At 37.8% G+C, this 15,379-nt stretch overlaps 1 protein-coding gene across 2 annotated transcripts in view; it reads right to left on the bottom strand.

Annotated features, from left to right (window-relative positions):
* spa17.L (sperm autoantigenic protein 17 L homeolog) overlaps positions 1-15,379 on the bottom strand; it is a 66,808-nt gene that overhangs the window by 1,703 nt on the left and 49,726 nt on the right. For both annotated transcript variants that reach the window (NM_001197283.2, XM_018224237.2), the window contains 1 exon segment: positions 11,789-12,005. In NM_001197283.2, the coding sequence (NP_001184212.1) occupies positions 11,805-12,005 (201 nt within the window). In that variant the 3' untranslated portion in view covers positions 11,789-11,804.

A 15,379-nucleotide genomic window follows, 5' to 3' on the forward strand; every position in this document is an offset into this window, starting at 1 on the left:
ATGGTAACTAGGGCCCAAATTACCCTAGCAACCATGCATTAATTTGAACAAGAGACTGGAATATGAATAGGAGAGAGTCTAAATAGAAGGATCAGTCATAAAAAGTAACAATAACAATACATTTGTAGCCTTACAGAGCATTTTTTTTTAGAAAGGAGCAGTGACACCCATTTGAAAGCTGCAAAGAATCAGAAGAAAAAGACAAATAACTATAAAACTATAAAAAAAAAATAATGAAAACCAATTAAACAAGTTGCTTAAAATTTGTCGTTCTATAACATAATAATATAAAATAATAAAAGTTACTTTAAAGGTGAACCACCCCATTAAATACCTACCCACAGGCAACAGAGTCCCTGCAAAAGAAATACATACAGTATTGCTTTACTCTTAAAAATGAGGTGTAACCTAGGGTAAAGTATTAGCTCTTTTTATGCAGACTTAATCATTTAAAAAATAATACATTAAAGCTACTTGTGTATTTATGAGAAAGTGGTACGGTGTTGTTTATGGTAAAAAAAAATCACCAGATGACAGAATATCGCCAAGTGTAACAGTTGTTTTAGCAACAAACTGACAGCTAACAGACAGCAAAGGGATTTTTGTAATCATTACTTTGAATTGTAAGCAGGAAGGATCTTTTGTTGAGCTTGTGGCAGATCATTATCATTACTGAAGCTAATTCTCAACCCAAGTTTTAGTTTGTCTCTTTAGAATACTGCTGTCGGGTGGTGATTTTGACATAGCAAAATGTGTAATGTGATACAGTTTCATTTTTTAGGCATTCTCAGAGGGGTAACCTTTAATATAATATCTAATAAGTATAGCTAGAAAGGAAAAGTAAATTGTAACAGAGACAATGAGAATTGTTTATTTATTCATTTTTAGCATGTTGTGCTGTGTATAGAGGGAAGCCAGAGAATTCTGGGATACAAGTGATCCATTAAAGGAGAAGGAAAGCTACAGAGACTGTTTATTGTCAATAGATTAGCCACAATAGTGCAATCTAGAACAATATATTTATTCTGTAGAATGCTTTACCATACCTGAGTAAATGGCTATTGAAGCTATCTGTTTGTTTAGGATAGCAGCTGCCATATTAACTTGGTGTGACATCACTTCCTGCCTGAGTCTTTCCCTGCTCACTCATAGCTCTGGGCTCAGATTACAGCAGGGATGGGAGGAGGGAGGGGGAGAGGAGCAAACTGAGCATGCTCAAGCCCTAACCCTGGAGGTTTAAGATGAAAACAGGAAGTCTGATACAGAAGCCCATGTATACACAATAGAAGGAAAGAAATGCTTTGTTTCTTTTGACAGAAGAACCAGGCATCATTACTTTGAGGGTTTATTGGTTTATTTATATAGACCTTTCTGATAAAGCTTATTTAATTTTAACCTTTCATTCTCCTTTAAGGCTAATGCCACACGGGGCTGACATGAAGGGGGTTATTTATTAAAGTCCAAATGGAAAAAACTGGAAAATTTTGGACACATTTTTAAAGGAAAAAACTAGAATTTTTAAATATTTATTATACCACGAGGCTGCTAAAAGTCCAAATCTGAAAAAAAAACTCCATCTCCAAGCTGTCGGGTCCTGTATAAGTCAATGGCAAAGGTCCCATTTCAAATTTGAAGATTTCATTGTCTGTACTGAGTTTCGGCTAAAAATTCAATTAAGGTAGGGATTTCGAGCGATTTCATGAAAAATTCAAGTGCAAATATGAGTGGAGAGGTCTCATTACACAGTACACAGCCCTGTGCATCCTTACCCTTATAATTAAACTAATATAAGGTGTATACTAAAATAAAACAAATACTAGCAGGGTGGCCTACTTGAACACAATTTATTTAGAAAAAAACATACCCTCGTTCCTTTCTATCCACATGAGTGAAAAGTAATCTCCCAGCAAGGGTGAAATAGCCCGTTACTTGCCTTCAACTGGGGAAGACAACTGGATTTTCCCATGCAGTTGATGCCTAGATACATGTGCGCCAATTCTAAGTTATGTTCATGAGTTACTTTTAATCAACATTTACTTCCTCCTCAGAGACTTTACCACGAAAAACTCCCGAGGGTTTTTCATTGGCAGAGCCAGCAATACAATGTGAATGGACAGCATTGTTAAACACATCCATCCTTTGGGATGGGTGTATCCTCTGTGGAACATGTTTATGTGCTCAGTTCTATGTATGTTTGTACTTATCACTACTCTCCTGCTCCCATTCTCTCATTTAGCCTTAGCAAGCTGTTCTGAAAACTAAATAGGTCAGCCCAGAATATCTCATAAAAGGGCTACATGTGCAGTTGCTTTTCACATGAGTTGCTAAATCGGGCTAAAGTTAAGCTAACTAAGCAGTTCCAATCAGAGGAATCTGGGACATCTATATTGAAGAACAAATGGCAATTTCAATAATGTTTGAGCTTTATTCTCATGTACTACACCTGAATTGCTACTACTGGTGATCTGAGTATATGAAAAACGTATCATACAATACTAAACCAGGACACTGTAGCACCTATCTGATCTTTTTCTTCTTCCCCCTTTAGGAGCAAAAATAAAAACTATGAATTTTTCGAAATGTATTAAAGTCCCATGGTCTAAAAACTCTGAATCTGAAACCTCTGCATCTAAAAGCTCTCAAGATCTTGTATAAGTCAATGGGGAAGGTCCCAGTGTCTTTCGGTGCAAAAAACTCAGAAAAAATCTTAGTTTTTGCAGAAAACTCCGAACAATTCAGAGTTTTCGGCGAAAGCTCAGAAGTTTTTGGAGTTTTGCCAAACCCAATTTTTATTTAGGCTTTTTTCTTCATAAATAAGGTCCATTCAGAAATTTGGAGTTGCTCGGAGTTGGATATTAGAGATAAATTCAGGCTTTGATAAATAGCCCATTTAGAGTAATGAAAGGATTAACTGGGAAATATTCAAGCTGCCTCAAGGAAGAACTAGTATAGTATAGTAAAACAATGAAGCAGTAGGTAGAAACAGAATATAAAAGTGATATCCATACTATCATCAAGAAGAGAACTTGAGCAAATATTGTAGGCTCTACATTATTTTAGCACACTTTTTTACCATGGACTTTCAACGTGTTTTTGTTTGTGAGTAAGCCCAAACAAAGTTGGAACTTACAGGGGTTGCTCACCTTCCAAAACTTTTTTCAGTTCAGATGTTTCACCAGAAAAATAGACCTTTTTTAGGTACTTTCTATTAGCTACCGTATATACTCGAGTATACGCCGACCCGAGTATAAGCCGAGGTACTTAATTTTACCTACAAAAACTGGGAAAACTTATTGACTCGAGTATAAGCCTAGGGTTAGAAATGCATCATAGGACATCTTCAGCAGAACACGCTCCTGTGTGCGCTCTGCTAGGGAAGAAATAGCCTCTTATTCACTGATCCGAAGAGGCTGCCGTAACACCTCCGTGCTGCCCACACTTACTGTTTTAATCTCCCCCCTCATGACTTGGTCCTCCCTCTTTAGCCCTCAGTTCTCACTCACACTCACGCAGAAGTGTGTGTTCTGCTGAAGACCTAAAATGCTTTCTTCAAGTATTGGTGTATAGATAGACTCTGCGCTTTGTGTTGTTGGAATCGGTATGGCAGCACCCACTTAAATCATGGGACCCACTAGTCCCTGTGGATAAATATAGTATATAGAGTGGCGGTGCGCTCTTGTGCTTCTTTATATCTGCAAAAAGAAAATATGTGCTCTCATGTAATACAGTTGATATCAGTCGGATGGTTGATACAATTGGCTCTACTCGCATTCAATTAGAAAGGTAGCGTTCGTGTATGTATGTATACCGAGGATCTCCTCCATAGTTGTGCAGAGTATGCAGTTGTACGATTGTTCTGTGCAACTATTGGGTCCTGAAGTTTCTGTGCATTTAGCGTGTGGGGGCAATGGGGATCTCCTCCGTGGTTGTTCCTAATGGAAAAAACTGTCCATAGTGAAATAGAGACAAGGTCTTCAGCCGGCCCGCACTGGACTTGTACTTACAGGATATGCAGCTTTACGATCGCTCTATACAGATAAATCTCGGGTGTGCAGATTTATGATCGCTTTGTACAGCTGATTGTACAAAACTGCTCTCACGGAACCAATTACCGGTAAAACAAGGTTCCCCAAAGTTCAAACGGCAGCGTATGGAATTTAAGTTATCAGAGACTGAAAGTGCGGGGAAAGAAACTCCACGAGGCACACAACCCCCTCTCTGTAAAGAAGGAGCAGCAGCCTTTACACGCTGAACATACTGAGCCACAGAAACTGCAGGACCCGGGATTCAGCTGTACAAAGTGATCATAAATCTGCACACCCGAGATTTATCTGTATAGAGCGATCGTAAAGCTGCAGTGTGGGCCGGCCGGCTGAAGACCTTGTCTCTATATCACTATGCACAGTTTTTTCCATTAGGAACAAACACGGAGGAGATCCCCATTGCCTCCACACGCTAAATGCACAGAAACTTCAGGACCCGATAGTTGCAGAGCGATCGTACAGCTGCATACTCTGCACAACTATAGAGGAGATCCCCAGTATACATACATATACTAACGCTACCTTTCTAATTAAATGTGAGTAGAGCCAATTGTATCAACCATCCAACGGAATTACATGATATCACATTTTTTCTTTTTGCAGATATATGACTCGAGTATAAGCCGAGGTAGACTTTTTCAGCACATTTTTGGTGCTGAAAAACTCGGCTTATACTCGAGTATATACGGTATTTGTGACTGTTTTACCAATTCTGAAGTTTAGCTTCAGAAGTTAAGTTTAGTTTCACAGGCTGATCTAAATTGATACATAAGTTGATACATTTCTTATCTTTGTCCCTGCTGAGCAGAAGCCCTGAGTTTCATTACAGGCAGCTGTTAGAATTGATACAATAGTTGCTAATATTCCATAGAAGATGCTAAGAAATGTATCAACTAATATAGCAAATTGCAACAGTTCAGAATCTGTGCCTGGATTACTGAGCTGCCTGAAACACCAGAGACAGGAACATCTAGGGGGTTATTTATTAAAATCCAGTTTTATCTCGTTGTTTTAAATATAAAAACCACAACCAAACTCCCATACCTGATTTGACCTTATTTATTATTTAAAAAGCTCAAATAAATAGGTACAATTTTTTCAGGCTTTTTCCATTTTTCAAATTTTTGCCCAAAAAGCACAAAATTATTGGATTTTTGGGCTAAACCCAGAGCAGACCACAATTACTTCCTTTGGCATTTACTTATAAACAACCTCGGCAGGTCTGAGATGGCTTTTTTGCAGCACCGGGCTTTAATAAATCTCGAAAAATTTGAGTATAAAAAAAAAACTAAAAATTCGAGTTTTTAAAAAAGAGACCGGAAAAATTTGTGTTTTGCCCCAAAAAGATATATTCAAGGTTTTGTAAATAACCTTCTAAATTTCAATTTAGGTAAAATGGTCAAAAATAAAAGATGGAAAGCAATTGAAAAAAGTCTTTACTCTTTAAGACTCTTGCAGTTTATTATTGTAGCTGATGACATCTTTAATAAGAAGAAGCCTGGGGATCCCTGGCATTTAAATCACATTACTTCCTTTCCTTGTGCCTCTGACAAAGCAGCAGATGCCAGATAATTAATGTATCCTTCTTTCACTGAAGTTTTTATGATTCCTATGATAGCACAGATAAAACTGCACTCTTCTTTCCCCAATTAAAGGAAAAAAATCTACATTATTTATCAGAAAGATTTATGATCTATTTTTTTCCCTAACATACTAAAGGTGGCATATATGAAATAATTTTATTGCTTGCCTTGGAGACAGTCAACAATGTAACTACACCTTTAGTACTCATGATTAGTACTCATCAACCGATATCAATGCTGAAATACAAACATAGAGAAAAGAAATATTTTATGCACAGATCAACCTGATTACTTTTAAACATCTAGTAATGTGTTTATATTCTTATATTTGTAAAAAAAATTTAGCAAACTTGATTGCTAGGTGTATTTACATTTTTAACACATCTAATGCAAGTTCTCACTAAGTAACAGAGCACTTCCAATATATGTTCTGCTTAGTGTGACATATTATCAGTTCTTCCAATTATAACACCAGTACTAATACAGGCTAAAAACAGCACAGGGAAGAGGTGAAATCCCTCAGGGCTTAAGTGTGCCATCTGCTATACCTGGGAAAACACAGAAAACCTACATAAATCAACAAAACGTCAAAAGATGTGAAACAGTTAACCATTCCATACCCTAATAATAATCGTTATTAAAATACCTGAGCCTAATTATATCTAATAAATTATAATAAGTTCCATTCATTAAATAGATAAAGGCTCCATAAACAGAATTTTAAAATTGGCAGTTTGTCAATAGTGATGAGCAAAATGTGTTGCCAAGTTTCGCTGCGAAAAAGATGCCCATAGACTCCAATGGGTGAAAACATTGTTGCGCGTCAAAGAAGATTTGTCACCCATAGACTTCAGATTCAGATTCAGATTCGCCCATCACTATTTGCCAACCATATCTTCAATATGTGCCCATATCAGACTCAACTTATCAAACTTGGGCAACACCATTATATGTAGCAATAATTTGTTATTTTGTCAAGACTAAAGAGGGCTACTCTCCAACCATTTCTAATATAGACATGGCATCCATTATGTAAATCCTATTATCCAGAAAAGGCCATCTCCCATAAACTTCATTTTAATCAAATTCCAAATGTTAAAATGTTCTTATCCTTTGTAACAAAATAGTAAATTTAATCTGATCCCAACTAAGATATAATTAATCTTTATTGGTGGCAAAAAATATCCTATTGGGTTTATTTATACTTAAATGATTTTTAGTAGACATAGTATGGAAAACCAAATTACGACCTGTCATCTGTAAAACTCCAGGTCCCAAGCTTTCTGGATAACAGGTCCCATACCTGTACAAGTTCCAGACGTGGCTTTACATGGTAGGCAATAGGGCAAGGTGTTACAGTGTTTTCAGGTTTGCCAAGATACAGTATACAGGTATTGGACCTGTTATCAAGAATGCTTGGGACACAACCTTAGAAGGGCAGAGTTGGCGTTTTTTCAGATTCTGGACTTTTTGCAGCACCGGCTTTAATAAATCTAGATAAATTTGAACTTAAAAAAATGAAAAATTCCAGTTTTTAAAAGAGACCGGAAAATTTGAGTTTTGCCCCAAAAAGCCGACCAGATAAATTCCTGGGGTTTTCTGGATAAGGGATATTTCTCTAATTTGGATCTCCATAACTTAAATCTACTAGAAAATCATGTAAACATTAAATAAACCCAGTTTTGCTTCCAATAAGGATTAATTATATCTTGGATCAATTATATATTGGATCAAGTACAAGCTACTGTTTTATTATTACAAGTTTCTGGATAATGGATCCCATACCTTTATAGTGATGTGGCTTATTAACATTTTTACTAACACATATTTAAAGAGCACCAACATACTGTATTCTACATTGCTCTACGACAGAAGGGTGTACACATAAAACGTACAGATAACATACAATTACTGACTAGTGTAAAGGTTTCCCTGAACATGAGTTACATCACTTTGACTCTTGAAGGGCACCTGTTGGCAGAAAATATTTTCCCCACCCAAAGATGTGGGCTTTTGGGGGTAATTATAATTGCCCCCAGTCAGCGCTAGGACACACACACAGGAGGTAGCTCCCAGCTTGAGCGACCATGTTGAGGCACAAACATGCGCATAATAAGTGAATGCCGCAACTTGCCTATTATGCACATGCATGCCCTAGGCATCGGAGCTAAACACGCCTTTACGTTATGCAAGTGACATCAGAGCGTCCTATGGAAATCCGTGGTGGAGGGTGATGGGGGTTTTAAAAAAAAAACGTTAAAAATAGGCACTCTGAGGGCCGCCCCCAAAACCATGCCAACCTAGGCACAAGCCCTCATGGGCCTCAATATAAATACAGCCCTGTGTGTGTGCAGGCCCGGATTTGTGGAGAGGCCACCAAGGCCCAGGCCTAGGGCGGCAGGATTTTAGGGGGCGGCATGCTGCCCAACCACATCCACATTGGTTCAAAAACACTGGGGATGCGCAGAAGATCCAATAATTTTGTACATTTTCCGTGCCCAATCCACATTGCTCAGGTCCCGATTATGAAAATTTGCATGAATAAAGGGGGGGGGGATCCGGGTGACGAAAGGCAGTGGGCCTAGGGGCGCCCGCTATGTAAATCCAGCCCTGTGTGTGTGATGTTAGAAGCTCATTATGCACAACATGGCCGCTCACATCGAGAGCTTCCTCCCGATGCAAGTGTCCTGTTTTCTGTTACCCCCAACTGGAGTGCAGGCTCTATTAGCCCACACCTTTGGTTAGGGAAAATATTTTCAGCCAACAGGTGCCGTTGAAATGTAATAGGTACAAATGAAGCAAAATGTATGCGTGTGAGAAAGTATAATAATCTAAGATATATATACTGTAGTTAGCATGATACTGTTACATTACAGCAAAACAGATTCTTAAGTGTGGTAACCATATGCACTTGGAAACAGGCTGTTGAGGTGTTGCTAAGAGAAAATCTAAATTTGGAAACAGCATTTGTGACCTCTTGGGAGATGCAAAGATTTCCGTGATAATTAATGACTACTTTGTATTAGCACAAAAGTGGAGCACATCTCTTTTTAATTGACAATATAGAAGTGTGCCAAACTGTTTTCTGATAAACCTAATTTTAACTGTAATGGGTTTTTTTTTTTTCATTTTTGGTACAGAAATAAAATGAGCATAATATTATCTGGATTAAACAGAAATTCAGTTGTTTTTCCTGTATTAAGGATACAACTCTATGTTATAATATAGTGTATCGCTTTGTATCATTCACTCAGCTAGTTCACAAATAAATGCAGTGTGAGGTGCAATAATCAGTGTAGAATTGTTTCCATTAAAATGTTATACACAAAACAAACACACAGCACATATTAGAATATATGAAAGGTCTGCATACCTGTTGTTTGCTGACCTGACTTGGTCCCTGAGCATCTGTGAATACACAGAGCCGCACACACTCGAATTATGCAGTTTGGGAGCTTACCCCATTTATTGCTTCACCAAAAGTATCAATGTTTCAGGGGGACCCACATTTTTGTATTCAAAATGATCATGGAGATCCACCCTTATTAGTATGGGGTCCTGTGTTATGGTCCCTATCCATAGGTTATCCTGCTTTAGGTTTTTTTTGTTACATTAATTTAAGTGAAAAGTGTCCCAGAAATATATAATGACTGCAAATGAGTACATTTCATTTCGTATGATGTGAGTAAAGTGGAGCATAAAGCACACATAATATGCTGAACTAAATCAATGCATAGATCCTTATGCAAAAAAACAGTCAACAGAACATAATCTTATTCTAGGTACATACATTTTTCCTTTATTTTTCAATACTTTCATTTTGGGTTTTGCGAGTCCGCTTGTCTTTTATGCTGTACACTAAAAAAGCTCTTTGTCCAATCACATTTTCTCTTGCTTGTTATGTGAAAGATATTGCAGATATTATATAGATAGTGCAGAGATAATGCTTTACACAGACATGACATTTGATGGAATTAATCTCATGTGGCAGTTGCCAGCTTGCTGCTCTACTCTTTATCTGCCACTGTGATCAATAGTCTTACTGCCAGGGAAAAGTCACGTCTGTCTCTTATTATCAGACTTTCTTTACAGTCAGATTTCCCCTGAAAATGTCTCAACACATTGTTTGCCCTTCATCATTAAGTTTAACCCATCTGCAAAGAGCTGCAGCACATATATTTAAAATGACCATCAAAATCAATCTTAATACTAACAATCTGTCACAATGTTTGCAGACAGAACGATGATGAGGTCTGCTCTTTTCACCCAGGCTCAACAAGAATTAGATTATTTTAGGGAGTTGGTATCTGAAATATGTTTGGTAGTAAAAAGGCAGTAAAGTATATCACTGAAGAGAATGTAATAAAAACCAATATGGTGACTCCTTCAGTTATGGGTGCATTGTTTTATCTTTCGCAGCACCCTCCTGCCCTAAATATACGCGCTAAACATTCTTTTTTAATATAATGGCTCACTTTGTGACTGGCTGCTGGTAGGATGTGTAGGTCACTAGTAACCCCCACATTTACTGTTTTCCCCATCATACCGACAACACTGTCGGTTGTCGAACCTGACAGTTCATTTGTGAACCCAGATGCAGCATGCAAAGTGCAGAAAAGTCACCTGCAGTTTCCTTCACTAATACTGCGCTAACTGTGTTACTTAGCGTTAGTCAGGGGGAGGCACATAGGCTTCCCATCCCCCACCTTGCCTGCATTCAGATATACAAGGTATATCCACTAAAGAATTAAAAAGATCTAATGCGGGCTGGGACGCTCAACTTACTTCTTGTAAGTATGAACGCCTGCAGGACACACTAGGATCAGAGTGCAGGCTTCTGTGCAACTATAACTTTAACTTCACGGGTGTAAAAGAAATATATAAGGTCTATAGTAAAAAAACTTCTAGTACCACTTAAAGTGGACCTGTCACCCAGACACAAAAATCATTATAATAAAAGTCCTTTTCAAATTAAACATGAAATCCAATTTCTATTTTTTATTAAAGCATTCATAGCTGTTGTAAGCTCATTTAAAAATCTCAGCTGTCAATCAAATATTGTCTGCCACTCCTCTATGCCCTGGGCATAGAGGCGGGGCAGACAATTACTTTCACTTTCCATTCAGCACTTCCTAGATGTCACTGCTCTCCACAGATTCCCCAGTTCTCTTTACCATTTAATTGTGTAGCCAGGGCATGGGGATGGACATCGGGTTTCTGAGATGATGCAAGGCTTGCCTTAATAACAGTGTGCACAAAATGGCTGCTGTCTGCGTGCTATAATTATGAATTTCCAGACTGAAGGAAACAAGATTCAAATAATCTATATAGTGTAATTAAAGTTTATTTTGCTTGACTAAAGTGATAAAATAAAATTTTGAATAATTTTTTTGGGTGACGGGTCCCCTTTAAGTCACAGATTTTTATACTGGTAAAAATTAACTCTCTATGGTGGTGTACAATCTTTGAGTATAAATATCCACATGCGAGTATATTTGAACACAACAAGTTCACTTAAAATACTATATTGATTTTATTTGAAATACTGCACTATATATACTTTATCTGTTTTTTTCCCCCTCAAAACCTTGTGGTCCTTTGAGAAATACAGCAATCTATTTTGGAAATTGTCTCTTTTGAGGGTGGAGGAGAGCCCTGCTGATTGCCGGATTGGGGAAACACCTTTCGTTCTAGAGGATCAATTATTTAACCAGTTGTAAATATTGTTGGATATGCAGATGTACGTTGCCATTGTGTGACATGCATATGAAATTTATTGCTGAATGAGGTGCTAACAAGATTGTCTTGGGATGCCAGAAAACTAGTACATCACACCAGAGGTAATGCATGGACAGCTCTCAGTGCAAGCCAAGAGGTTCAGCAGCCTAGGGACCACAGATATATTTTCAGGTGCTGCTCCTCTCTACCTCCATCTCACTAATACCCATGGCTGCCTTTCACTGATCTCACTTGTATATGATTTCCAAGGTCAGACACATGCAGGTGCACCAAGAAATAATGTAGGAAAGGGGTACATAGGAATTAAGGCAAAAATAATCAATATTCATACAATAGTCTCTTAGTGGCAACTTTACCTTTTTATATTTAATAATTGTATTCATTCAGCCAAATCAAATATAACTTTCCAGCTATGATACACACCTTACTGCAGTTTTCTTTAATCACCTTCATTTTCTCCTCCTGTGCTGCTGCCATCTTTACTATCCTTGCTTTTCAGGTCTTTTTCCCCACCCTTCATCTTCTTCCTTGTCATGTGCCCACGGAAACCCGCCTGAATTTTAGCAGCTGCAGCATTAGCATCAGGATCATCAAGAGGGATGTCAATGACTTCCTCTTCTGGTTTTCTGAAGGATTCATTCTGTAATGCATAATTATTATGCAAAATATATGAAATAATAAAAAGCAACTTTTTTTTTACATTTGTAATTCAAATTTTTTTTTTTGTTCACACGGCCATAGTTGTGTTATACCTCAACTGAAAAAAAAATGAGTCTAATCTTTTTATTTACTGCTAAGAAAACATTATCAAATCTGTTAGCAAGGCTGTAAAACACAAAATAATATAGGACAGTTATTAGTATGAATTTTAGATATAAAGAATATTAACAATCTAAGGCATGGCAACAATACAGAATCAAATATGGTTATTATACAGTATCAGTGTTAAATACTGATTTAGGTGAAACATTAATGAAATCAAGTGTGATTGCCACTATCCATGACTAAACAATTTTTTAGTATAGTAGTAGTAGTATTATTATATATTTTAATAATATAATAATATAACAATATATACTATATTAATAGTAATATTTTCAGACCAATTGTATAATTATTAGTATGAAATAAAAGATCAAAGATATATGAAAAAAGACGATCCACCCTCAAGATTGTAAACCTAATAATCTCATTTTCTCCATTATACAAAATTATGAAATCTGCCTCCACATGTACTGTATATGGCAGTGCTATAAGTTCTGAACCCCTAACAGGCACAGAATTGCACCCCTTTAAGTCCACCGCAGCAGTTGCAAGGTACATAGCACAGTGCTGTAGGGCACAAGGTAGCCCTGTACCTAATGCCTGTACAATGGCTCCTGGGTTTCTCTAGTCTATGTGTCTGAATGACATACAAGCGAAGGGGAATTTTAGGGGATGACTTTGTGCTGCCCACCAGGGATTTCTCACATAAATCTTTATCCTACTGAAAGATTGATGAGTTTGTCAGAAAACAAGCAAAACTTGGTATTCTATGAAGCTTTATTTTTAATATCTCTGGCATGTACTGTATGACATGACACAGTTTCAGAGGTATATTGTGGCTGTAGCCTAAAATGTAGAGCCAACTTGCCTCAGCATTTCCATTTAACCTCCCAGGAAGCCTTTTATTTATATGGTAAGTTTTAAAGGTGTTGTGACTTCAAAACATGGAAATCCCTGTTGTGTCTATTAAAACAAATTTGACACTGGTCACTGCGGAGTTAGGCTACTAAAGAGATGTTGGAAATTTCCAAATTATGCAGCAAGCTGTGGATTACATCTAACTAATAGGAATGTTGTAAAAAAGTGACTGTCAGCAGTCCCGGGCTAGGCCAGTCAAGCACTTGAGGCAGCCTAGCTGGCCCCATTGCCTCCACTCCCGATGCACATGCACATTAGCAAGCCCCAGTGACCAGTAAGGAGCCATGGGCCTGGACTAAGGGGAGGTGATGGAAGAGGTAAGTGCCTTGCGCCCACCCCATAGCATTGCAACGTGCCTACCCATAGTACTGAGCCTGACTGCCAGTTTAAAGCACAGAAAATAATTAATTTTAAACATTCTTGTTTTTAGGTGGAGTAAAATGGACATGTAAACCCTCCCCACAAAAATGTAATAGCCTCTTTGAAAGCTTTGGATACCTGCCACTCTAGTTGTTAAAAGGTTGCAGCATCCCTTAGTAATCACTTAGAAATCCTTCTCCTCCTCTAACCCACTCTGCCCCCTACCTCAGAAATTTACTTTGGCTGTTAGCTTATGAGCACACCATCCAGTCTAACAGCCAATGAAGAGATAGCATTGCTGGTTCCCATAGAAACTCTAGCTGTCTGATTTTTTTTTCTCCTAACCACCTCTCCTGAGCTCAGCTTAACCATTACAGTGCTCAACCCCAGCAGAACTTTTTTAGCTCTTCTGACTGCTCCCCAACTTCCGGGTTGAGCTTTAATAGACACGTGCCTCTCGTCCTCCCCTTTTGTGACATCTTTGGCGGGGAGGTTCGGCGCAGGTCTATGAAAGAAACACGTAACTCGGGCTCGGGTGGTGGGAGGGCTAATGCGGGTTGGAAAAAGCCCGACCTGCACATCGCTATCACACATCACCCGATAATTCTGTGCTGAACAAAGTGCAATGTTGAGCGCAGGCACCATGTTTTCTTCCCACAATGATGCGGTGCCTTTTCTTAGTATAATAGAGCACAATGGGCTAATTCACTTGGTGCAACTGTGCAGTATCTACTGCAAATGCATCCTATTTGCAATTGATGCAAATGTGAGGGCACACAGTTGTACCAAATGTTTTGGCATCACGCCTGGGCCTGATTCTTTATGTGCACCTTTGCTGCAGTGATTGACACAGGTAGTTGAGGGAGCCCTAAAGCAACCACTACCTCTTGACTAGGTGGCAGACTCAATAGCCACTACAGCACAGTGATCAGTGATTAGCGCAACTAAATGAAAGTGTGAAGAGCACATTTGGACACAAGGATCTTAAATAAAAGTAGTTTTAGAAGCAAATCACTGCAGGGAAAAGAACAAGTTTCCCACTGTGTCTGCGAATATAAACAAGCCTTTCTGTTTTCTTTATGGATTTTCTTGATGTTTTCATCCTCGTTACCTTTCAGGTCAGAATTTTCATTTTGATACAGTGACTGTGAAATCTGACTAAGAAATGTCATTACAATGTTTATATGAATACAAGGAATTATTATGTTATGATCTCTCTGAAGATAAAATGAAATCCTAAAACAATGGTCATTGTGAAGCTTGTCTAGAGGAGAGCAAAAGCAGAACAGTAAAACAATTGTTTGCTTAATTAGATTTCTGACATTCCAGAAGTAATAATGGAAGGGAAATTGCACACACTGCATATTATAATCATATTTTTCTCATTAGAGTTAAAATGCCAAGAGAACCCCCACCATTTTTTTCTTTGTATTCATTAATAAATTGTGGTTGTTATGACACACAATAACGAATATATGCAAATGCTTTGAGCATTTTATTTGCACAAGAAACAATGCTCATTGAAATTCCCTTGTTTTAAGTGAATTAATTAATAAACCCTCTTCTGTAGTTTTAATAAAATGTAGGGAACAGTGATGGGCAAATCTTTGCCGAATGATTCGTGAAACAGCGAAAAAAATTGTAGAACGCATTGAAGTCAATGGGCGTCAAAATTATTTTGACGCGTAACAATTTTGGATACGAACAACAATTTTTATGTGCGCGTCTATTTTGTCCAAATGCATTAAAGTCAAAGGGCATCCAAATATAATCATGGTTGACCTCAATATCTCACTTAGATTGCAAGCTCTACAGGGCAAGGGATTCCTTCCTAATGTGCCCTTTTTTAACATGGTACTTAAAGTGATACTGACACTAAAAAATGAATTTTAGCATATGAATGTACATTAAATGTTACCTATAGGTCATGTTGATCATTTTTTGCTGAGAGGTTTGTTTTTGTATATAATT

Source organism: Xenopus laevis, chromosome 7L (genome assembly GCF_017654675.1).
Source record: "Xenopus laevis strain J_2021 chromosome 7L, Xenopus_laevis_v10.1, whole genome shotgun sequence".
Lineage (NCBI taxonomy): Eukaryota > Metazoa > Chordata > Amphibia > Anura > Pipidae > Xenopus > Xenopus laevis.